The sequence below is a fragment of the Canis aureus genome, chromosome 15 (assembly GCF_053574225.1).
Source record: "Canis aureus isolate CA01 chromosome 15, VMU_Caureus_v.1.0, whole genome shotgun sequence".
In the NCBI taxonomy this organism is placed as follows: domain Eukaryota; kingdom Metazoa; phylum Chordata; class Mammalia; order Carnivora; family Canidae; genus Canis; species Canis aureus.
This window is the reverse complement of record NC_135625.1, coordinates 53,959,476-53,983,895: the sequence shown is the minus strand read 5'-3', so window position 1 is coordinate 53,983,895 and position 24,420 is coordinate 53,959,476. Positions and strand designations below refer to the sequence as shown.

The 24,420-nt window shown below is 54.0% G+C and overlaps 1 protein-coding gene and 1 long non-coding RNA gene across 2 annotated transcripts; one reads left to right on the top strand and one right to left on the bottom strand.

The window, feature by feature from the left end:
* Positions 1–14,153: 14,153 nt before the first annotated feature.
* LOC144284847 (uncharacterized) lies at positions 14,154–15,445 on the bottom strand. The gene is made up of 2 exons (XR_013353268.1): positions 14,792–15,445; positions 14,154–14,477 (listed from the first exon to the last, which is right to left on the bottom strand). It is a non-coding gene; the product is annotated as an uncharacterized LOC144284847 (long non-coding RNA).
* Positions 15,446–15,666: 221 nt separating this feature from the next.
* PURB (purine rich element binding protein B) lies at positions 15,667–24,205 on the top strand. The gene has a single exon (XM_077849950.1). The coding sequence runs from the start codon at positions 15,784–15,786 to the stop codon at positions 16,699–16,701; it is 918 nt and encodes a 305-aa protein (XP_077706076.1). The 5' UTR covers positions 15,667–15,783; the 3' UTR covers positions 16,702–24,205.
* Positions 24,206–24,420: the final 215 nt, after the last annotated feature.

The window sequence follows — 24,420 nt, the reverse complement described above, 5'->3', positions numbered from 1 at the left end:
TCGGGCTCTCTGCATGGAGCCTGCTTCTCCCTCTGCTTGTGTCTCTGCCTCTCTCTCTCTCTCTGTGTCTCTATGAATAAATAAATAAAAAATCTTTAAAAAAGTAAATTGGTTGTTTTATTATTGATATTTTGTTTATATTATGGATAATCTGCCACTTTTTTTAAAAGATTTTATTTATTCATGAGAGACACACAGAGAGAGGCAGAGACACAGGCAGAGTGAGAAGCAGGCTCCATGCAGGGAACCCAATGCAGGACTCAATCCCAGGACCTGGGGATCACAATCTGAGCCAAAGGCAGGTGCTCAACCGCCAAGTTAGCCAGGTGCCCTCTGCCACTTTTTTATAAGTAAAAAAGTAAAGCCTTACTCTTGCATGCTATGCCCAGGCCGAACACCAGACGTGCGCTGAATATCGGTAGCGGCTCATCAGTGTGTGTCTGAAGCACTAGGTGATACCACCTGGCAGCCCAACGCTGGCACCTGATTCCAGGTGAGAGCCCAGCCTGCGTCTCCTCCCTGGCTGGTGTTTGGCCCCCCGCGTCTGCTAGGAGGGGAGGTGGATACGTCCACGGTCAGGGCCCTTTTCAGGCGGGCACCAAGGTACTCCTGCCAGCCAGAGCATCTGGCTGGGCCCAGATCACAGAGGGCACTCCCCAGCAGCAAGGGGTGAACAGCCAGCGCTCCAGCCAGACGGCAAGTCCGCAGTTCCGCAGGCAGGCACAGTTGATCCTACCATCCTCTGCGATCACTGATCCCAGGCCCCAGGAGGGACGGAGCTTTGTAGACACCAGGAAACACTCCCTGCCCCTCCTGGATAACATGGCGGTACCTTCTAGAAGCTCTATCATGGTCACAGATGGGGCACCCTGGGTCCCAGCTCTGCAGTCCCTTGAGCCACCTGGCGCCATACATCATCTTCCCTCCCAGGAGTCCAGACAAGGCCTTGGGGGCATGTAAGATGGAGCAGGGACGGTGCAGGAACCTGAGCGAGCTGCGGTAAGACCATGGGGCCAGCGTCATCACAGTGTCCTTAGGCCTCCGGCAGGGCGCCCCCAGGTGCTCAGGGACAGGGACAGAGGCCCCAGCAGGCGCCCAGCATCTCACAGGTCAGCTCCGGCCTTGGCAAGCACAGACGGCTGGCCAGGCGGGGCAGCTTCCTGGCACCCTGTCCTTGTCCTCCTCGCCCCCGGAGGTCACCGAGCAGGCTGGGCGGGCTTTTACTCTCGCCCAGGAAAACACCTTTACAGACTGCAAAAGTTCAGAATAATCCAGAAACCACAGCTGAATGAGCATGACCATCCGTTCTGTTTAAATCCTCCCAGAGCTGAGCAAACAGGAGAAGAATCCTTCAGGTAGAGACACAGGGCAAAGCTCAGGGTCCCTGTCACCGAGCTGCCACCCTAGCATCCCCGCCGTCGCTCCCATGCCCTGCCCACTACTGTCCTCAGCCCACCAGAAGGAAAGGTCCCCCAGGCAACTAATATGCTTTCCAAATGAGTAGGGAGGCCGGCCAGCCGGCAACCTCCTGGCCCCAAAGCAGGGCTGACCCCGCACACCCCCCTGGCCCGACCCCAGCCACAGCCACAGATGGGTGGTGGCTTGGGTACAGGGGAGGCAGACAGCAGCCTCTCAGTCTGAAAGCCCCTTCAGTGACCAGTGAGTGAGCCAGGGTGTGGGAGGGGTGTGTAGGAGGAGGCGGCTATGGGCGGGCCTGGGGTGGGGGGCACCTGCTCAGGGTATGTGCGTTCCCAGGGCATCGGAGAGACTTTGAACACTGTGAATCTGGCGCCTTGGGGATCCCCGGGTGGCTCAGAGGTTGAGCACCGCCTTTGGCCCAAGGCATGACCCCAGAGTCCTGGGATCGAGTCCCATGTCGGGCTCTCTGCATGGAGCCTGCTTCTCCCTCTGCCTGTGCCTCTCTCTCTGTGTCTCTCATAAAATAATAAATAAAATAATAAAATAAATAAAATAAAATAAAATAAAATAAAATAAAATATAATCTGGCACCTTGCATGCCGGCTGCCTACTTGATGGGCACGAACCTCCCAGGAGCACCCGGAACTGACAGCGAGACCGCAGCACATGAACCCTCAGGGTGCTCCGGCGGCAGGAGGACAGGGCCCCCCGTAAGGCTGCACCGTGCCAGCCCAAGGGCAGGGCCACCGAAGGAGGCAGGGCTGGCCCTTCATGAAGCCTGTCCTGGGAGATCTGTCCCAGATGCCCCCAACCAGGCCTGGAGCCTGAGCCGTGCCCGAGCCCATCCCTCCCGCACCCTCTGGGGAGCTCAGGAAGCCCCACCGGGGGAGGGGCACAGGCCCATGTCCGTCCATTGTTACCGGGTTGCTGTGCGGCTGCCTGGGTTGTCACTGAAGGCAGCAGGCTGGCCTCCTTGAGGCTGACACGTAGACACAGGCAGGCTGCGCAGAGCAGGATGAGGGCTTGGCGGCTGCTGCGGGCTGTGGGTCGGAGGCCCCTTTGTGTCTGGGGTCCAGCCACTGTCTGCACGTGCAGTGTCCCTGGCCTGTGTTCATCAGCACCCACCCTGCTGTGGGGAGGGCCCACCCAGAGGTCCCACCCTAGGCTGGAGTGGGGGGACATCTGAATACGAGCACCCAAGAGGAGCACTTCCAGGTCCCAGGAACCAGCTCACGGATGGCAGGCATGACTGTTCCAATCGCCGGAAAATGTGCGACTCCACAAAAGATGACCCAATGAATCGCCCCGTGGTTTGATTTATATATTCATCAGTTAGGTTTTGGTGAGGGGGAGGCAGTCCCCGCCACTGGGGTCAGCTCCACGTGTGCTCTGGACGGGGCTCCAGAAAAGATCAGGCCAGGATCTGGTGATGGGAGCAGAGCATCCGAGCAGGGAGCCCTTCTGGAGGGGCAGCGACGCCTCGAGAACCATTTCAAGGCTTCTCTGAATCCCCACATTTACAGCGGGGCAAGGGGAAGGCTCCTGGCAGCTGGCCCGGGACTCTTGATCTCGGGGCAGAAGGTACGCCATGGCTCAGAGGGTCCCACTGGAGCTCAGTGGAGACCCGAGCTGCTGAGGCCGCAGCGGGGTTGATGGCCTGCACTGGCCCAGGGTGTGCAGCCAGGGCTTGGTGTGGGCTCGCCTTAGGGTCAGGGAGAAGTCCATGCTGATGACCGGGTGAGGGCTGCATGTCGGGTAAGCGTCCAGTGCCAGGCAGTCCTAAACTGCGGGCTCAATCTGAGTGAGCTGGGGCGCTGGCCTGGGGTCACGGTTAGGAACAGCTTCAGGTGCCAGGGCCGGGTTAGGGCACCATCCCCCTCTGCTCCTGCGGCTGCTCTGATGGACGGCGGCTTCCCACCAGTCTGGACACTGCAGGTCCCCAATCAGCCAGTGGCACGGGTCTCCTGCGAGGGCCACCTGGCGTCTCTGCACCGCTGGTGCCAGCTTTGGAGTCTCTTCTGACAGGGACTCAGGGCCTCTGGGTGGCCCCGCCAGTGACCTCACCTGACTTGTGCCTGTGAAGGCCTGTCTCCAGGTACCCCAGGGGTGCTTCAGGGCCACTCCAGAGACACTCACGGAGACATCTCAGACACCCCAGAGACACAGAGACATCTCACCGAGACATCCCCATACAGATGTCTGGTGGTAGTGTGTGGACATGTGCACACGTGTGTTTGTGTACACGCATGTACATGTTTGTGCATTGTGTGTACATGTGTTTGCACATGTGTGGTGTGTGCATGTTTGTGTACGGGTGTTCATGTCTGCATGTATGTGTGTTGTGTGCATGTGTGTATACACGTTTGTGTGTGTACATGTGTGTACATACTCGTGCATGTGTTCGTGTGTGGCTCTTGTGTCTTCTGTGTAAGTCCATGCATCCGTCACCACATTTGAGATACTAAAAAGCTCTCTCATCACAAGGATGCCTGCTGCCCTGGGTCATCAGCACGGCATCCGGGGAGCAGGCCAGATGGGGCTCCCAGGGAAGCAGCCATCCGCATTCAGAATGCCGGCCACTCTGTCACACATAGTTTACAGCAAGACTACGAAGTTTTCTTAGTTATTCAAAGACTCAGTGCAGTAATTTGTTTTTTACTGTAATCTCTTTTTAATTGCAAGGGCAGTTGCCTGCCAAGACATGATGCCCATAAAACTTGTAAACTATGACAGATACCAGGAAAATCAGTGAGTTCTCCACTTTAATAAAACATAAAATTGGGACGCCTGAGTGGCTCAGCAGTTGAGCATCTGCCTTCAGGTCAGGTCATGATCCTGAGGTCCCGAGATCGAGTCCCGAATCGGGCTCCCCACAGGGAGCCTGCTTCTCCCTCTGCCTGTGTCTCTGCCTCTGTGTCTCTCATGAATAAATAAATAAAATAAATAAACCAAAAAAAACATTAAACTATAATTTGCAGTACAGCTCCCAGCCCAGAGAGACACAGCAAATGTCTGATCCCAAACATCCTAGAGCCAGCTCCACCTCTGGGAACCTGTCCGCTCTCCCGGTGAGAGTGTACTTTCACTTTAATAAACAGCTTTGTATTTGCAAATATCAACAGTAATAATAATTTGCAGTAGAATCCATTTTTTAAAAAAAGATTTCATTCATTTATTTGAGCAAGTGAGAGTGAGCCAGCGAGAGAGCAGGAGCAGGGGAGGGGCAGAGGGGGAAGCAGACTCCCCGCTGAGCAGGGAGCCCAAACCCAGGGAGCCCGAAGTGAGACTCGATTCCAGGACCCCAGGATCATGACCTGAGCCCAAAGCAGACTCTCAAGCACTGAGCCACCCACGTGCCCCAAGTGGAGTGGATTCTAATCATGTTTAATTTAATATAATTTATTGAAAATACAATTTCAACAGGGAACCAGTGTAAACACTATTAATTACCCATTTTACCTTTTTTTTTTTTTAAGATTTTGTTTATTTATTCCTGAGAGACACAGAGAGAGAGGCAGAGACACAGGCAGAGGGAGAAGCAGGCTCCATGCAGAGAGCCTGATGTGGGACTCGATCCCAGGACCCCGGGGTCACACCTTGGGCTGAAGGCAGACACTCAACTGCTAAGCCATCCAGGGATCCCTTGGTGCCTACAAGTTTTTAATTTTAAAGATGTGCAACTGAAGTATTTTCTGTTTTGCATGCAGGGTCTTGTCCTCCTCCATCTGCTCCGAGCACTCTGTGCCCAGAGATGAAGCCCGAGGCCCAGCTGGCTTCTTCAGCAGCCCCAGCACCGGGTTGGACACAGGCCCTGAGGCTGAGCCCAGGCTAGCCTCTCCCCACTGGTCCGTCATAGAGGATGGTATTATTGTTACCATTTGCACAGTAGACACACTGAGAGATGGTTACAGAAATTCCATTTGTTTAATTTTTAAAGATTTTACTATCTATTTGAGAGAGAGTGAGACAGAGAACAGGAGCATAAGCAGGGAAGAGAGAGAGAAGCAGACTCCCCGCTGAGCAGGGAGCCTGATGCGGGGACTAGATCCCAGGACTCTGGGATCATGCCCTGACAGAAGGCAGGTGCGTCGCTGACTGAGCACATCAGATGCCCCTCATTTTATTTTATTTAAAGATTTTATTGTCAGTGGGCACCTGGGGGGCTCAGTCGGGGGAGCACATGATTCTTGATCTCAGGGTCCTGTGTTTGAGCCCCATGCTGGGCATAAAGCTTACTTTAAAAAAAATCAAGGGTGGCTCAGTGGTTTAGCTCCACCTTCAGCCCAGGGCATGACCCTGAGGTCCCGGGATCGAGTTCCACGTTGGGCTCCCTGCATGGAGCCTGCTTCTCCCTTGGCCTGTGTCTCTGCTTCTCTCATTCTCTGTGTCTTTCGTGAATAAATAAATAAAATCTTTTTTAAAAATCAAATATAATATTTATTAAGCAAGCTCCATGCCCAACATAGTCTCGAATGCAGGACCCTGCATTCGGCTCCACTGACTGAGCCCGCCAGGTGCCCCCGGACATTTGAAATAAAAGGAGAAATCGCCCACGGTTCAGCAAGGCCCGAATCAAGTGCAATAAGCCTGCTCCTGCACCAAGTCCCATGGGTGCTCCTGGGTGCACCCCGACAACCAGTGTGGGCGCAGCTGAACCACCAGAGGCTCCACCCTGACACGAGTCTTTTCAAACCCTGGCTTTCTGAGGAGCTGCTCCTGTTGGGTGTCCGCCACCTGCACATTGTGTGAGTCCTTTACTCAGGTGTGTCCGGGGGCGTCAAGCAAGTCCTCCTCTTTATGGGCACGTGTGTCCCCTGGAGGCCGCCGGCTACAAAGGGTCCCATGCAGCCAGTCATTCCCTCGGCAAACACCTGCTGAGGCCCTGCTCCGTAGGCCCCGGGGCTCAGTGAGCGAGGCTTCTGCCTTCAGCTCAGGGCATGAGCTCAGGGCCCTGGCATCGAGCCTGTGTCGTCGGGCTCCCTGCTCAGCAGAGGAGTCTACTTCTCCCTCTCTTTCTGCCCCTCCCCCCACTCGTGCTCTCTCTCTAGTAAATAAAACCTTTAATGGAAAAGATGAAAAAGAACTTGGTCTGCGTCAGATGCCGTATCTCGTGGCAGGAATATCAAGATGAGAAGCAGAGCCATGCTGCAAGCAGTCCGCGACAGGGGGACGCTGGGAGGAACCGGGGGGTACAAGCCCAAGTAGAGGGGCCCCTGGGCAGAGGCGGGGCCACAGGAGCAGGGGGATGTCCGCTTTCCGAAGTGACCCCCTCCCCGTCTGCGGGTTGCCTCTGACCTGTATCCCCACAACTCTAGCTTTTCCCCTAAATAGGGATTTTAAGGGGTCGGAAGATACAAGGTTAACGGAACGCTGCCTGGAGGCTGCAGTACCCGCTCTCCGGGGACCGAGCCCTGCTGACCAGGCACAGCCAGTGGGGCTCTTACAGGAAGCCAGCTGTGGAGGCTCAGCTGTGGAGGATGCCAGTCAGATGGGATTAGGGCAGCTTAGTGTCCTCATTCTACCTCTGTCACCTCCTTAAAGACCCCGTCTCCAGACACAGATGTGGAGGGCTCTCCCTGAGGCACCTCTGCTCTGAGATTTCTCCACTAACAGGCCAAGGCCCCCAGGGAGGGGGTTAGGGTAGAAGGGGAGGCCAACTCTGCCTTCTACCACAGAGGTTGCCACGGTCACGCTGCAGGGGCTTGCTTGAAGTCCTCCTCAGTGAGGCTCGTGTCCTGTCCGCTAACCCAGGAGGAAGATCTTGCCTTCTCGGGGGGAAGAAAGAGCAGTGACCCGCTGTGGGAGCCTGGGGGGCTCCTGGCTGGTTGAAGCAGAAGCGAGTTAGGAGCGGTATAGACGGGGGAGTCCCTAACCCACTGCCCCCCCACACACAACGGCAGAAGCTCCAGACCAGTGGGAAACCGCACACAGTGGAGCTCCTGCCCCGGCTGACATGAGCTCAGAACGACACCAAGTTCCCAGAGTTACAGCCAGTGATGAGAGGTGTCCCCCAAAGTCACATGTTGAAGCTCTAACAGCCAGGATCCCAGAATAGGACTGTGTTTGGAAACACAGTCTTTAAGGAGGTGACCGAGGTAGAATGAGGTCATTAGGGTCACCCGAATCCCATCCGACTGGCATCCTTATCAGAAGAGGCCATCAGGACGATGCAGGGACGACCAAGTGAGGATCCCAGGAGGATGTGGCCACCTGCACTCCCAGGAGAGGCTCTGGGAGGGATCAGCCCCGCTACGCCTAGATCTGGGGCCTCCAGCCTCCAGGACAGGAGCAGTAAATTCTCATTGTTTAAGCCCTGCCCTCACTGCCCGCCCCCTCCTGGTCTGGGGTGTTTGCCTCCACAGCCTGAGGGGACAGATGCACAGCGTCCCCTCTGGTCTCTGCAGCCTCTGCCCTCCTCCGGATGCACATGTGGGTGCTTCTCTTCCTTGGTCTCTCTCCCAGAGGAGGATGGAGGCCGCGCATCCTGCCCCCAGGACCAGGGTCACTTCCAACATCCTTGGGATGCAGGCCCTCCTCTGACTCTACAGCACCAAGCCCCTGTCCCTGGCCCCAGAGCCATGGCTCTTCCCCCGTTCCTGGGAGCCCTGCTGGGGCTAAACCAGGGACACAGGGGACTGACCCCTGGATGGAGGAGGAGAGGCTGGAGCCCCGTCTGGGAGGACGCGGGGCAGGGACATGGTCCCCGGAGAGCGGGTACCGCAGCCTCCAGGCAGTGTTCCATTAACCTTGTATCTTCCGACCCCTTAAAATCCCTATTTAGGGGAAAACCTAGAGTTGTGGGGATACAGGTCAGAGGCGACCCGCAGACGGGGAGGGGGTCACTTCGGAAAGCGGACATCCTCCTGCTCCTGTGGCCCAGTGTGCCAGCCCCGCAGGTCCCTGGAGGGGAGACGGCCACCCCTGGGGGCCCGGCCTGTGAAGACGCAGAAGCGCGGACACCCGGAGTTTCTGGCCGCAGAACGTGGACGCCGCTGCGGCTCCACGACGGTGTAAGAACACAAAGCAGGTGTCTCTGCCTCTCATTCTCTCTCTCTCTCTCTGTGTCTCTCATGAATAAATAAAATCTTAAACACACACACACACACACACACACAAAGCAGGGACAACAAGAGGAACTGTTGTGTTTTCTTTGGTGTGCTGCGTGTAAACACACGCTGATTATAAGATTACAACGTAACAACAGACGGGGGGGTGGGGGGGTGGGGGCAAGAGAATCTGTGTGACATTTCTTCCTTTTTTTTAAGATTTATTTTTTATTTATTTATGATAGACACACACAGAGAGAGAGGCAGAGACACAGGCAGAGGGAGAAGCAGGCTCCATGCACCGGGAGCCCGACGTGGGATTCGATCCCGGAACTCCAGGATCGCGCCCTGGGCCAAAGGCAGACGCTAAACCGCTGCGCCACCCAGGGATCCCCTTTACTGAGGTTTTAATCAATGATACTTTTAGGGATCCCAGCATGGGGCCTGCTTCTCCCTCTGCCTGTGTCTCTGCCTCTCTCTGGGTCTCTCATGAATAAATGAATAAAATCTTTTTTAAAAAATGATACTTTTAAAATACTGTATTTCTCTGTCCTGAATTGAAACTTGGCTTAAACGAAGAGACTCCCCTGGAGGGGGCTTCTGGTGCTTACCCAGCAGCGGCCAGGAAAATACGAACTGAGTGGGAAGAGGGAGAGGGACAGGATGGTCCCCTGGAACCGGTGGAGTTAATGACCCTTTGTACTCTGAAGACAGAAGAGCGGCCAGGCTTTGGCAATGAGGGTGGGGTCAGAGCTCTGGTCCATGGCACTGTCCCTGGGTGTCGGGCTCTGTTTTGGGGTGTATTTGGCCATGGCAGGTGCCCCGGGAGCAGATGGCACAGGCAAGCCTCCAACAGTGGGGACAGCAGGGCTGGGCCTGGTGGGCAAGGGGGGCTGGCCTCAGCCACATGGAGTCCGAGATGGAGGCAGGATAGCGAGCTAAAGCCACAGAGCATGTGAGGACACCCGACAGTGATAGAAAGACCAGCCTGTGGCAAAGCAGAGCTCAGAGAGCCCTCGGTGGCCACGGGCCAGATGGGAGGGGCCCCCGGGACCCCCAGGGGGCGGGAGGACAGGTGCAGGGCTAGATGGTGGGGACTCAGTGGGAGCCAAGGTGGTGAAGGCCCAGGTCACCGGCAGCCACAAGGCCTGTGAGCTGTCCAGGCGGCCACGACAGGGGTGACAGACCCTCAAGCACACCCCTAAAAACAAGGATATTCTCAGCTACAGCCAGGGTTCAACAATCACAGGAAGCTCACAGTGTGTTATCCGACTGACATTCTGGGTGGGGGTCGTCCAGGGGAACGTGTCCTCTCGGGAACACTGGCGAGAGCCTCAGGGTCCCAGGGTCCCATTCCTGGGGGCATGGCAGGGCAGCCGCGTGTCCCCTGCATGGAGCTACGCTAGGATGGTGCAAACTCACTCACTGGGCCCACGTCTGCGAGGAACCCTAACCAAATCATTACCATGCTGGCCGCTATATGTTCCTCAAATCGCATCTTTTCTTCCTGGTCACTGGCCTTGCCACCGTACGGAAGCGCTCTTTCTCTCATTCGTTTATCCGTGTCGTCAGGTTACGTGGATCCTTACCTTAATCAATGGCTTATGACCCGTTGCTGTCACCCTCCGACGCTTCTGCTGCTCCAGATCTAGGCAGCCGGAGCGACCTTTCGACACAGCCCCCTTGTATCTGAGCACTTCCCACCGGACAAAGGACTCCCTAGGCTCAGCCTGTGCTAGGCTGTCCTCCAGGCCTGGAGCTCGGCATTTCTCTGGGCAGCTCTGGTTCCTTCCAGCAGAGAGGGGAGTTAGGAACCCAAGTTCTGGGTGCTGGGTGTGCCTGCTGCTTCTAGGGGACAGGCATCATACAGGTGCCCACATACAGGTCCGTATGCACCTGCTGCTGCATCTGTCTGCACCTGTGCGTGTCTGTCGTGTGTGCAGGTGCTCACGCTTGTTCGGGTCATGAAACCACAACTTGAACTGGTACTTCACACTCCAATCCAAGGTCACGGGGTCTATTTCAATCTCCACCCCCATGGCCCCCGATCCTGTGGCCTTGCTCTGTGCTCTGCGTAGAACCTCAGTGGGCCCCTTGTCTGGCTGAGCAAGGGGCAGATGGAGTCACCGGGGGAGGGGCCTGGTGCTGAGCCAGACAGCCTTCTGGGAAGTACAAATTTTTTGTACTTTTTTGTACTTTTTTGCAGAAGCAAAATCCTCAGGAAGCTCTAGGGCAAGGGCAAAACCCTAGGACTTTCTGGATGGAATGAGCAGCCAGACGGCTGCTGTCTGGCTCTATGGAAAGACCTCAGGTGATGTAGGCTCACTAGGAAAGGGCAAACATGTCCCCAAGCATTTGTGGGGGGCTCCTCACGTCCTGCTGTCCAACAGGAGAGGCTGCCCTCCATTCAGGGCACGAGTGACGCTAGTTATGGCCTACCCAGACCAGCCTGTGCATAACCAGCTATTAAAACCTCTGACTGAAAAAAAAAAAAAAAAAAAAAAAAAAAAAAAAAAAACCTCTGACTGTTCCATTTCTAAGGATCCTCTTCCCTTTTCATTTTTTAAGAATTTATTTTTGTTTTTTATTTATTTTTGAATTTACTTTAATTTTTTTTAAAAAACTTTTTTTTTATTTTTATTTATTTATTTATTTATGATAGTCACACAGAGAGAGAGAGAGAGAGAGAGAGGCAGAGACACAGGCAGAGGGAGAACCAGGCTCCATGTACCGGGAGCCTGACGTGGGATTCGATCCCAGGTCTCCAGGATCGTGCCCTGGGCCAAAGGCAGGCGCCAAACCGCTGTGCCACCCAGGGATCCCAAATTTACTTTATTTTTTAAGAAGGTTCCATACTCAGCACAGAATCTAATGCAGGGCATGAATTCACGACCCTGAGATCAAGCCCTGAGCTGAAATCAAGAGTCAGATGCTGGTCAGCCCAGGTGGCTCAGCAGTTTAGTGCTGCTTTCAGCCCAGGGCATGATCCTGGAGTCCCGGGATCAAGTCCTGCATCCAGCTCCCTGCATGGAGCCTGCTTCTCCCTCTGCCTGTGATCTGTGCCTCTCTCTCTCTCTTTCTCTCTCTGTGTGTCTCTCATGAATAAATAAAATCTTTTAAAAAATTAAAAAAAAGAGATGCTTAACCCACTGAGTCACCCAGGCTCCCCAATTTTATTTTAAGTGGGCACCAGGGCCAAAGTGGGGCTTGAACTCACAACCCTGAGACTAAGAGTCACATGCTCTATGGACTGCAACAGCCAGGTGCCCTGGGATTCTGTTCTTTTTTTTCTTTTTTTAAGATTTTATTTATTTGGGGCAGTCCTGGTGGCTCAGCGGTTTAGTGCCGCCTTCAGTCCAGGGTGTGATCCTGGAGACCTGGGATCGAGTCCCACATCAGGCTTCCTGCATGGAGCCTGCTTCTCCCTCTGCCTGTGTCTCTGCTTCTCTCTCTCTCTCTCTCTCTCCATGAATAAATAAATAAAATCTTAAAAAAAAAGATTTTATTTATTTACTCATGAGAGACATACACACACAAAGGCAGAAACACAGGCAAAAGGAGAAGCAGGCTCCATGCAGGGAGCCAGACATGGGACTCGATCCCAGGACCCCAGGATCACACCCTGAAGGCAGCACTAAACCACTGAGCCACCTGGGATTCCCATGATCCTGTTCTTTTTGAGGCTGTTCTGTTGGGGGTTTCATCTCTCTTGTCCAACAAACATAATATCCCCCAAAGACAAAAGTAATTCTGGGTTTTATGTGCACGTGCTCTCAACCCAACACTGAGTCTTTACAGAACAGGGAGCCTGTGGGGTACGTCTGCACACAGCCAGCAATAGAGGGCAAGGCTGCTCTGGAGCTCGCCATTTGCACGCACGGCCTCTTCACTACCCAGGGAGGCCATTCAGAGTGGAAGCCAGAGTGACGCCCTTGTGAAGCCCTGGCTGCCACCAAGCACTGGGCAGTGGAGACTGGGTGCTCCCAAGAGGGACGGACGCCTCTCTTGGGGCTCCCACGGCTGTGTGGCAGCACTGGTGAACACTGGGTACACGGGGCCTGACTAGTATGCTCAGAGCTGTCCACCAGGCTCTGGGAGTGCTCAAGAGCACCTACAAATCCTGGACAGTGACTGCATCGAACCATAAACCCCAAGGCTAGAAACTCTGCCTGGAACTCAACACCCGAGCAAGGAATCGGTTTTCTACCTCACAGGAGACAAAAATCTCCCGAATGACAGCAGGTGTGGGCCTGCTGCCAGGCCTGGATGAGGCAATCTCTTTTGCTCGTGCATGAACAGCAAACCAAGATGTCACTGGAGGCTTCAACACAATGCCAGCTGGAAGCTGTGACAAAGAGTGTCACGCGGAGGTGCATCTGGCATAGGGTGCGGGCCGAGAGGTGGGTGCCAGCACCTGCAGGAGGGCCGCCCCTCAACACCAGGGCACCACGTCTGCAGCTTATCCTCAGATGGTTCTAGGGGAAAGAAGAAAGAGAGGAAACAAACGTGCTAACATACTGATGTCTGGGAGCTGTGGATCATGAGTGCTATTCTTGAACCCTCCTGGCTCCATTTTAAGCTTAATAAGAACAATAATGGGGGGCGGGAAAGGGGAGAAGAGGCAGTCATCTGAGGCCATGGAGTGCTGTCCCTCGCCTGTTTCCTGGCCCTGGCAAGGCCTGCCACCATACGCACCCCCTGCCCAGCGCCAGCTGCCCCCAGCGGCTGGAGCAAGCTGCGTGCTTGTGCCCCAGTCTCAGCCAGACCAGCTGCTCCGGGGCTCCTAGTTGCGCCCGAGCCCCTCCTCAGCAGGCAGCCTCACTCGCCCCCGGAGCAGGTGCAGCTTTTGGCCGACGACCCCATCCTCCGTCCTCCCCCAGAAGCCCTGGGTCCCCCGACAGCTCCCTGCTTGCCCGCCAGAGCGGCCCTTCCCTCTGCCCGCGTGCTGGCCACTTTGGGCCACTGCGCTCGTCGCCACCCGCACAGCCTCGGCGCCGCCCCAGGCCTCTGCGAGGCAGTTCCTCCCCACCCGCGTTCACGCCACAGGACTGACACCCAAGCAGCTGTGTGAGAACCGCACAGAGAGCCGCTGCCCCGCTCGGCCTCCTCAAGCCGCGCTGCTCGGGCACGCCCAGCACCTGTCAGCTCAGCACCTGTCGGCTCCAGGACCCGCGGGCAGGGTACAGCAAGGCCAGGAAGAATGGCAGCGTGGAGTGCTTGCCGCCGGGCCCGCCAGTCTGCTGCCCCTGCACCCTCCAGCTCAGCTTCGGGGACCTGACCTCAGCTCCACCAGTCAGCCTGTGGCTCCCAACCCGCCGCCCCTCTGCTTGACTTAGCTTGTCTGGGCTCCAGGGCTGGGCTGCCCTCGTAGCCCTGAGGGCAGCACGCCAGCTCCTCGGGTTGAACATGCCGCCTGACGCTTGGGCCCGCTCTCACTTGTGTGGGATTTGCCAAAAGGCAACCACAGCAGGTGCTTAAGGCCACTGAGACGAAATAAACTTCTGCGGAAAGCATGTGATGTTCCAAAAATGTGCCAAAACTCGCCACTTGTGCAGCAGGGACTGAGCTGTGGGGGAGGAGCCCCTAACCCGTGTGGGTGGGGATCCCCACTCTGTGTAGTGCTCCCTACTATCTCCAGAGCAGGTCCTCCCCAGTAGCCTGGAGTGCTGTGAAACCAACAACACCCGGTTTTTAATTTTTTTAAGATTTATTTACTTAGTCATGATAGACACGGGGGGGGGGGGGGGGGCGGGGCAGAGACAAGAGGAGGGAGAAGCAGGCTCCACGCCAGTAGCCCGACGCAGGACTCAATCCCACGACTCCAAGATTGCGCTCTGGGCCAAAAGCAGGCGCTAAATCGCTGAGGCACCCACGGATCCCCCGCTTTTTAAATCTTTATGCTTCTCTGGCCCCATAGTTCCCGTCCACCTCCAGGCTCTCTGCTCGCTTGGGTGTGCACAGCTGTTGCGTCCTGGAGGAGCAGCCAGGCTGCCCTCGGTCACAGGTTGCCTCCTGCAGGGACAAGGTACACACACCGCACCCCAGGTCCCCTCCTGCAGCGACAGGGCACTCACGCCGCGCCCCCGGGGCCCCTCCCGCACGGACAGGGCACGCACGCCGGGCCCCCGGGTGCCTTCCCGGACGGACAGGGCACGCACGCCGCGCCCCCGGGGCCCCTCCCGCACGGACAGGGCACGCACGCCGCGCCCAGGTCCGCACAACCCTGCCCGCAGCTCCACGCCCCCCGGAGGTCAAGGCCTGCACGAAGGGTCGCCCCCCGCCCCGTGTCCCCCATCCCCCACGCAGGGCCTGGGCTCCAGACAAACCAGGCTTGTCGCCATCCGAGAACTGGTGTTTCCTCCGCCCAAAATAATCTACATCCGTCGGCACCTGTCGGGGTCTGTCCGTGGCCAACACATGGTCCCGGGACACTTGACCCCTCGAAGGAAATACTTTAGATTCCCCGCTTCCCCGCCTGCACCAGAATACTCTACAGCCCGGGATTAAACAGCGGAGGACGTGGTTCACAGGTGCCGAAGCAGAAGTGGGGCCAAGCCCAGGCGCCATGTGCTCCCAGACACTCGGGGGGCAGGGTCCCGGGCGGCCCCGCGGAGCCCGAAGGCGTCGGGGGAGGCAGGGCGGCCGGCGGGGGTTGGGGGGTGCCGCGGCCCCACAGGCCCCCGCCCGCCCGGGGCCCACCCGCGGCCCACCCGCTCGCGCGATGACGTCACCGCGCCCACGGGCCGCGCAACGCCGCTCCGGGCCGTTGCCCAGCAACGCTACGAGACCAGCTTTGTTCCGAACACGGATGGCCCCGGCTTCACCCGTCCGTGGCCCGCTGCCCTGAGGCACCTGTGCCTACGAGGGAGGACGCTTATGTTAACAAGTCTAGCACCCAGCAGGCCCGCGACCGCGAAGGCACGCACACCGCCACGCCCGCACCCTCCCGCGCCCTTCCCAGCCGGGACGCTCTCCGCTTCCCAGCGCGCCGCGCGCTGCGACGTCACTATCCTGCGCCCCGCCGCCACCGCCTCCGCCGAGCGCGGCGCTTCCAGCCGCGAGGACGTTTGGGCGGGGCGGGTGGCGTCAGGGGGTGCGCGCCGGAAGCTGGCGCGAGCTCGGCGGAAGTGGCGGGGCGGAGCGCGGGGCGATGGGGGGCGGCGGCGGCGGCGGCCGGCGATGAGCGGCGGGAGCGCGTGAGCGGCCGGCGGGCGAGGCTGGGGGCCCCGGAGAGCGAGCCGCAGGGCGGAGGGCGGGCGCGAGCGCAGCAGGCGGCGGCGGCGGAGGCCGAGGTGCGGCGGCGGCGGCGGCCGAGAAGATGGCGGACGGCGATAGTGGCAGCGAACGCGGCGGCGGCGGCGGGCCCGGCGGCTTCCAGCCCGCGGCCCGCGGCGGCGAGCAGGAGACGCAGGAGCTAGCCTCGAAGCGGCTGGACATCCAGAACAAGCGCTTCTACCTGGACGTGAAACAGAACGCCAAGGGCCGCTTCCTGAAGATCGCCGAGGTGGGCGCGGGGGGCTCCAAAAGCCGCCTAACGCTGTCCATGGCGGTGGCCGCCGAGTTCCGCGACTACCTGGGCGACTTCATCGAGCACTACGCGCAGCTGGGCCCCAGCAGCCCCGAGCAGGTGGCGGCGGCGGCGGCGGGCGCCGAGGAGGGCGGCGGGCCGCGGCGCGCGCTCAAGAGCGAGTTCCTGGTGCGCGAGAACCGCAAGTACTACCTGGACCTGAAGGAGAACCAGCGCGGCCGCTTCCTGCGCATCCGCCAGACGGTGAACCGCGGCGGCGGCGGCCCGGGGCCCGGCGGCCTGCAGAGCGGCCAGACCATCGCGCTGCCGGCACAGGGCCTCATCGAGTTCCGGGACGCGCTGGCCAAGCTCATCGACGACTACGGCGGCGACGACGACGAGCTGGCGGGGGGCGCGGGCGGCGGCGCGGGGGGCGCGGGCGGCGGCCTGTACGGGGAGCTCCCGGAGGGCACGTCCATCACCGTGGACTCCAAGCGATTCTTCTTCGACGTGGGTTGCAACAAGTACGGCGTGTTCCTGCGCGTGAGCGAGGTGAAGCCGTCCTACCGGAACGCCATCACCGTGCCCTTCAAGGCCTGGGGCAAGTTCGGGGGCGCCTTCTGCCGGTACGCCGACGAGATGAAGGAGATCCAGGAACGGCAGCGCGATAAGCTGTACGAGCGCCGCGGCGGGGACGAGTCGGAGGGCGAGGAGGTGGACGAGGATTGAAGCGCCGCTTCCCCGCCGGGCCCCCCCACCCCCGCCCGCCGTCCCTGTCCCCGGGGCCGCCGCGGAGTCCCCTTCCTGCTCGTCCCCAGGGAGCCGGTGGAGGCGGAGCAAGGAGGCCCCGTCGGGAGAACACACAGTTAAAAAACAATACAGTTAATTAAGAGAAATAACCACAAAAAGAACAGTCGCAATTAGAGAAAAGCAGCAAAGTTCCAAGGCACTGACAGCAGCCCGCAGAAAGGAGACAACCTGAGCAAAATCGTCTCAGCTTCCGTAGTTTGCAGCTGGGTTGGTTCTTCACCACCACCCCAACCCAGGCTAGCCCTGCAGGGGACAGAGCCGCCCGTGCCCGGGGGACACTGGCCTTCCCCAGGTCGGTCCATGACAGCAGCGTCTGTGTTCCACCTAGGTGTCCTGGCCTGACAACATCTCAGGACCTCCCTGCTGGGGGGGTGGGTCTCTTCACCTCCATTGAATCAGCCTCTAGGATCTAGGTTTCCGTGGAATTCCTGAGAAGACCGAGGCCTTGGCCTTTGTCCATTTCTGAGGGTACAGGTTTTCTGAAAAGGAGCACGACTTTAAATAACCACGGACAGGGCAAAAGAAGAATTCCAGAAGCCGCCGGGGAATATAGCAACAAAATGGGCCCATTTTGTCTAAAATGGTTTCACGTGGAACCTGGACCAGTGTCCATGTCTCTTTGTGGAGTTGTCTTCCTGGATGCAAGTGGATTGAGATGTCAGTCCTTCAACTACAGTCTGTTAGGAAAGGATTTTAGAAGCTGGCCATGTTTTTTTCTGGAGCTGAGAGCAATTTTACATTGGGGGGTTGCTGAGGCAGGCACCGAAAGTCCCACATCAAGCACAAGGAGGACTGTTTGAGTGGGTTAGTTGCTGCTCACTGAAGTCCCTCCCTGGGTGTCCAGACACGGAGGTCGTTACCAAGAGATGGCTTAGGGGTGAATGAGAGCAGGTCCCTGTAGTGGCTTCACACTAGCCACTGAATTATGGCTAATTGGGCTGTTTGAGCCACTGGTTGGCTGGATTTTCAACAGTAAAACTTGAAGATAACCTACAAAAGGAACAGTGTGGCTACAAGCCTGAGCTTTAATGGAATGTACATCCTCACAGAGAAGTTGGAAATAACCAAAACTGAGGTCTTCACCCACCTTCAGTTCCATCTCTGGATTTGTTCCAATACTAAAGATCCTCAGGTCCAGAATTCCAGCATCATCTATTCTTTTAAAGTAAAATTTTAAGAACTCGATCCATTGTTTCAGTACCTCCCAATCAAAGTTGGCAAATGATGGATGAGTGATTTGAGCAGTGTGCCCTTGGGAAGCTGAAGTCCATCTGAATGGAGATGAAGTGAACGTGCAAATGCTGACTATGTCCTGGAAGCATTTTTTTATACCATCTTGAGATTTCAACAAACTGGTTCTCGCCAGTTTATCCAGCTGTTTTTCAAGAATAAAAGTTGGGGTTTTGAAGGATCGCCTCTTCTATATTTTAAATGGATTTTCAGTAGAAATGATTTTTACTAATCAAGTTAATCCCACCCCATCACAAGGTATTCCTAGAAGTGTCACAGACCTAGGCGACTTTGAATTGAGCGGGAGCTAACGTTCTTTCCAAAGTTTTTAGGTATTCTCTGTGCGACACCTTCTCAACCAGGAGGCAAGTAACCCCACCTCCACAATCTTAGTTGTTTTGTTTTTCGTTTTTTGTTCTTTTTTTTTTTTAAAACTGCATGCCTGCCCTTTATCTGAGCTGCCGTTTAATTTATTGCATACCCTTTATTATCTGAGTTTGGTATTATTCAATCTATACAATCTTTTTTGTATTTATTGGGAAATAAGTAATCTAGAAAAAGATCATCTTCATGAATCGTGGCTGAGAGGGAGGATAAAGAACTGTACATAAAATTAGGCTTTTTTAAAAATTAGATTATGATTCAGAATACTGTTGATCTTAGATTTTTTTTTAAAAAAAAGTGGAAGAGCCACACACATTGGTGCCCTTTTCAGACTATTTCTCTACTCTCATTCTCCACAGTAGACTTTTTAAACAGATTTTTTTTAAAGCTTTTCCTTTTTTTAAAAAACCTTCTCCGTCGCAAAGAATGTTTCCTAAATTGTATGGGAGCAATAGTATTTTTGATGTTTTAATGACATCCGTATATACTCGTACTGTATTTTGTACCACAAGGCAGCTGTTTTCAATAATGTCCTGCTGTATTTACCTATGTGTTTTGAGTGTTGATTTCTTTGCTGCGGAGAACAAATCCCTAAATTGTTTTTGTAAGGGCGCCGCGAAGCTAGCGTTAGGTTTGCAGAAACTGTTGCAGTTTCCAACCTTGAGGCAGCAATGAAAAGTCAGGTCGCAGCTCTCATTTCACTGCTGCGACTTGTTCATTTTCAGACCGTGTACAATTCCTGTTCAGACCAACTCGTGTTCTTGCTTCAGTGGTGGTTCTGTTGCTCAGCTGCAGTGAGCCAGTTCAATTTTGCAAAGGTGCAGTACCTCTCCTTTTGAAGGGGTTGGTGTATTTTTTTTTTCTTTTCTTTTTGTTTGGCTGAATTGCAGTAACTAGCCTTGCCTTTCTATTCTGTAGAAATGACAGGGTCTTCACAATCCTTCACCAGTGGCTACTAAGCTATAATTAGCTGAATAGAAAGAATGTGGAAGTGGTCTGAGGCGTATAGAGTATATGCCAAGAACACTACCATATATGGCATCAGCTTTGGTTACCAGAGAAATTTTCTTAGTCATTAGACCATATAACAGTAATATATCATATGTAAATCTTTAGATATCAATTTGAGAATCCTCCAAAAAAAGGAGCAAAGAATGCATAAGCTATGTGTTGGAAAAAGTAATTTATATTAAAATTTTGACCTGCCTATGTAAGATTAAGTGGTAAACGTCATAGTGGTGGGTTTAAGTCTTAACCAATCTCAAAGGTTTGTTTCTCCTGCAGGGGGTGGTTCATGGCCTCTCTCCTCACTGCAGGAAGATGACAGAAGGGTGTGGATTAGTTGTAGCATTTCACTGACCCTCATCCACTCGCTGTTCTGGGGCAATAGAAATCCGGCGAGCACAGAGACTGCTCTTTTGATGTGTGATGCGGCCTGTTAATGAGGCTGTATCTCAGAACTCGTCCATAAACAGCACTTAGCAAAGAATATCTGTTAATTCCAGTCAGAAAATGGCATTACTCTGGGAAACATCCAAATATTTTTTTGTTCTGGTTTTCATCCTCTACTACGAACAGTGATTTAGGGCTTGTTTTTTAACCTTGGCAAACATCCCAGCTAATCACGTGTTCAAAATAGTCCAATTTCTAAGAAGCGGGGAACGAAAATTCCTTTTCTGATCGTTGGTAGAGTGTTTCTCAGGCCGTTCCGGATGTGAGAAGTTAGATTGCAGGAACAGAATCAAAAGAGCGAAACTCTGTGGCGAGTTCCCCGCTATTCCCTTCTGGTTTCTATTGTGCCCACTCTCGCTTGAGCAGAGTGGCACTTCTAGTCCGCAAGGAAAGCCTTCAGTGCATATGCTGCACAAAGCGCCACGTGAGTCTGTATGGCACCAAAAAATCAAAGTGGAAACCAAACGGGAAACGCAGACACCCTGAGCTGCCGTGGGAGGCATGTAGTCGGTCAGAAGGGCTGTGGCCATGGCGCGCACATGGCCACTTGTTAGGTCACTTTCCACAATGGTTTGCTGCCGGCCGCTGTAGGGGCTTCCAGGGCAGGCAGCTGGCACCTCCTGCTCCCTCCGTCCCCTCCATCGCCTGACAGTAAATTGCAGGTCTTTTATACAAACTCAAGCTTCAGATTTCTCAAAACAAAACAGTTATCCTGTCTTATCTGAAAAATGCAGGGTTGTGGGCAGAAGAGGCTGGTTATAATAATGCCCTCATATTGAGTGGTCTGTAAACGGCTGCACACTTCAGGCGCATAGTTGCTGAGGATGCTTTGTCCCGTGTGACCTTGACCGGCTCTACTGGAGGGTAGAGTGACCTGCACAAGGTATCGAGAGGTAACTATTGCTCGGCGTCCGCCTTGCTCTCAAGGTGGATGCCTTAGGGAGAAGCTTGAGTGTGTAAGCCATGCACATAAGTATTCTTCACTGTAAATTTTGTTTTCATTTTTAACCCAGTTACGGTACTTTGTCCAATGCACAACTGATCTCTCAGTAGATATTCATTTGCAAATAGCGTGGCCTTGATCAGTAGGAGGGAAGGAGGGAAGCACCCTAGCGGGTGTGAAGGTAACTCAGCTAGGCCTTCCGCACTGCACCACTCTTTGTGTCTGATGCACGCGAGTCTCGAGTGGTCCGTCTCCTTTCCGCCTGGGGAGAGTTCATGGTTTTGACCCTGGGGTTTTATCAATTCAATTGAGTTTTCTGTTTTTAGGAAGGATCAGAATTGCTCTGATAAGTAACAAAGTTGAGTGCTTTGGTGTCCAATCTCAGGTTTTAGAGTAGAGAGTGGTGTAAAATTCCACTGTTAACTCTTTAACAATTTTAATGTAATCCACCCTACAAGTCACACACACGAGGCCTGTTCAGAGAGCAGAGCCTCCCATCGTCTTGCTCCTTTTCCACTTTGTATTCACTTGAGAAAGTGTCGAGTGATCTTCCATTGTATATTTCCATTTGAACCCCGACATATTTCTCAAAGATAAAGCACTTTTTGATAATGAAATTCATGGGATCTTCGTGTGATGTGGATCATGGTTTCTCAGGCTCCCTTAGATAATCTGCTTTTGAATATTGTTCTGTGTAAGAAGAGTGGAAATCTTTGCTAATGTTAGGAGGTTTGTATTATTGATCCAGAATGCGTTCTGCTAGCTTCCAATCGATGGGAGAGTAAATAATGCTGCATTCACAAATTAATAAGTTACTTTCCCTTAAGCCTTAAGGTAACTTTTTTTTTTTTCCCTGTCAACAACAGCACTGAAGTTATACTGAGTGGATGAAATGATCAGTTTTCAGGGTTGGTTTTAGAGTACTGTAAATCCATGAGCTGTCTTCCTAAACAGTTACTCCCCCTCCTTGAACAAACTGGGTAGTGGGGCACATGGGTGGGCCGGGGGGATAGCTTATAGGAAATAGAAAAAGAAACCACATTTACCTTAAGAAAAATAGACAAAATTAAAAAGTGCACGTCAGCGCCCTGCTTTTGAAATTACAGCTAGAGGGCGGAAATGGCAAACTAGAACTTCATTTCCCCGATTTCTAAATCTAGGAAAGCAAAGTCATGGATTTTCAACACCCTCCCTCCCCAGTTTTAAGAGCTCACACTTGGGGACGGTGAGTGCATGTCCCAGGTCGCTGGTTAAAGTCCCTGTCCCCAGCCCTTGGTCTTAAAATGTAATTTCAGTGCTGATGGATTCAACCCTTCTTTCATTAAATGTCCAGTTGTCAGGATGATAATCCAATTTGGAAAAAAAAATAGTAAAGGTATATCATGAAGACTTATGACTCTGGCAAGTCCCAGGTGGTACCCATTCCCCTCGATCCAAGTAAGACTTTTTTGAATGTATTCTATACTCCCTGAGGAAACAGGGAGTATGCCATCTGTGTGACCACCCCATTCACCACCTTTTCCATTTCCTTTGAGAATCTGACTCCTGCGCCTCGAGTTGGACATTCGCACAGGGTCAGTAAAGCCGCAGTAAGGTATCTGCAGATGCCGCCTGGGTACTTTCCTTGCTCGGCAGGGCTCCTATTAACAGGAGGACAGAGCTTTATTTGAAGCAAAGACGTGGTCTACCCCCCCCCCCCCCCAGGTGATTCTAACAGATGGTTTGGTGAAGGAGCATGACCATACTTTGGGCTAGTGCAAAATCATGAGTCTAGGAGTAAGTCTCATGGGCCTCGCGTGTGAGATGTCCACTGACACGGATGAGAGAGGGCCGATTCTGTCTGTAGGGGCTGATGTGTGGGGCCGCCCGAGAGAGAGAGAGAGAGAGAGAGAGAGAGAGAGAGATCCTTTCGCATTCCCTCCACACGAGCAGATTGCAGGCGATGCGAGTTTGTCTCTCTGCCTTGAGTAAGTCGGACAGCAGACATTCATCCCCAGCCTTACCCCGTGTCGTAGGGTCAGCCTAGTTCAGAAAATACCTGGTTGGAAACAGAAGGGCAAGTGGAATATTCCTTCTTTATAAATTCCCTTTTCAGGGACATACAAGTGCAGGGAGAGGCCCAGGATGATTGCAAAACAGGATTCCATCACAAAGCACATTTGTGTGGTAGGGATTTGGAGTTTTGTTTGTACGTCGCTCAGACACGAGCACAAACCCGTTTCTCCCAGCTCCGTGTGTCACCTCTGCACACAAAAGCTCTCTGGATTCCTAGAAGCTAACAGATGGAGCAAAAGTCCAAAAAGTGATTTTTAAGACAGTACAGGGCATCCCTTCAGAGCCTAGTTTTATACATTGTGGTAGCAGGAGAATGTATTTGAGGTTTTTCTCGATGATCATCAAGATTTGAATGGTAACTAGGATTATCAGTGTCTTTGAACAGTTAGTGGGGGTTTATTCTTCCTTTTGCTCCTTCATGACAATGTTTCTCCAGGACCCTTTCTCAGAGTGTGTTTGTCTCCTTAGACCTTTGTAGACCGCACATCTTCTATCCTGTAAGAACCCTCACCGCCGGTCAGAATCGTCAGGGGCTTCTGTAGACTAGATGGTTCACTCCAAAGTGGGGACCGATGCCCTGCCAGTAGAGACTCTGCAGAAGTCGTTTAAATAATTTCAAACCAAATCTTGATGGCAGGAGACAGCTTCCTGATGTAGACAGACAACTAGGTACTTCTAAGGGGGTTGGGGGCGTCTTTGGTGTCTGAATAGCCACATGCCTGTGCGTTGTAAACCATATGTGTACTCCTGTGTATGAATTTGTAGAACTGCTTCCAAGAGAAGCTGCACCTTTCATTTTGTAAGGTCCCCTCTACCCTATAAATATTTGTATATAGAACACTAAAATTTGTAGCGATAGGATCAACTTGGGAATATCTGCTGAGAGACCAAAAAAGCTCATTTTCTAAGTACCTTGGTTAAAGAGTAAAGATTATTTCTCTTATTTTTTAAAAGAAGAATGCACTTTAACAGCTGCATGGGCTATTCAAACAAGCCCGTGAAGTGCAGTGCCGTTCAGAAATCACACTTCCTGGAAACCGTTCAGAAGCGAGTGTAGACGGGCTGTTGCGCTCACTGCCTGGAGGCGGAAGCTCGGGTGCCAGTCAGTGTAGAGACATGGAGACGAGTAGGGCCGCTGCAAAAGCGCAACGTGAGCTCGGCCAGAAGCTTCCGACAGGCCTGCAACAGGCAGGTCCCGTGTTGACCACTAACTAGCAAAACTGACAGAAACAGAGAAAAAAGTTGAAGAATCCTTACTGCTGGTGTGCACTCCCTACAATAGATTTTGCAAATGGAGTTTTACAGTCTATATTTAAAATTGTATGTTTGTAACAAATAAAGTATGCGGAAAAGTGAGAACCTTGTCTGGCATCTGTGATTTCAGGCACCAGGTGGGGAGGAAAGGGCCAGTCTCTGGCTGCTGGGCTCCCCATGGGTCTGGAACCGGGTGCGTTCCCTCCTGCAAAGACCCAAGAGCCATCGTGTTCTGGGGTGGGTGGGTGGGTCGCCGACGAGTCCCAGACCCTGTTCTCCGTGGTGAGGATCTGGAGGGAAGTAGGGGTTGCAAGCGAGTC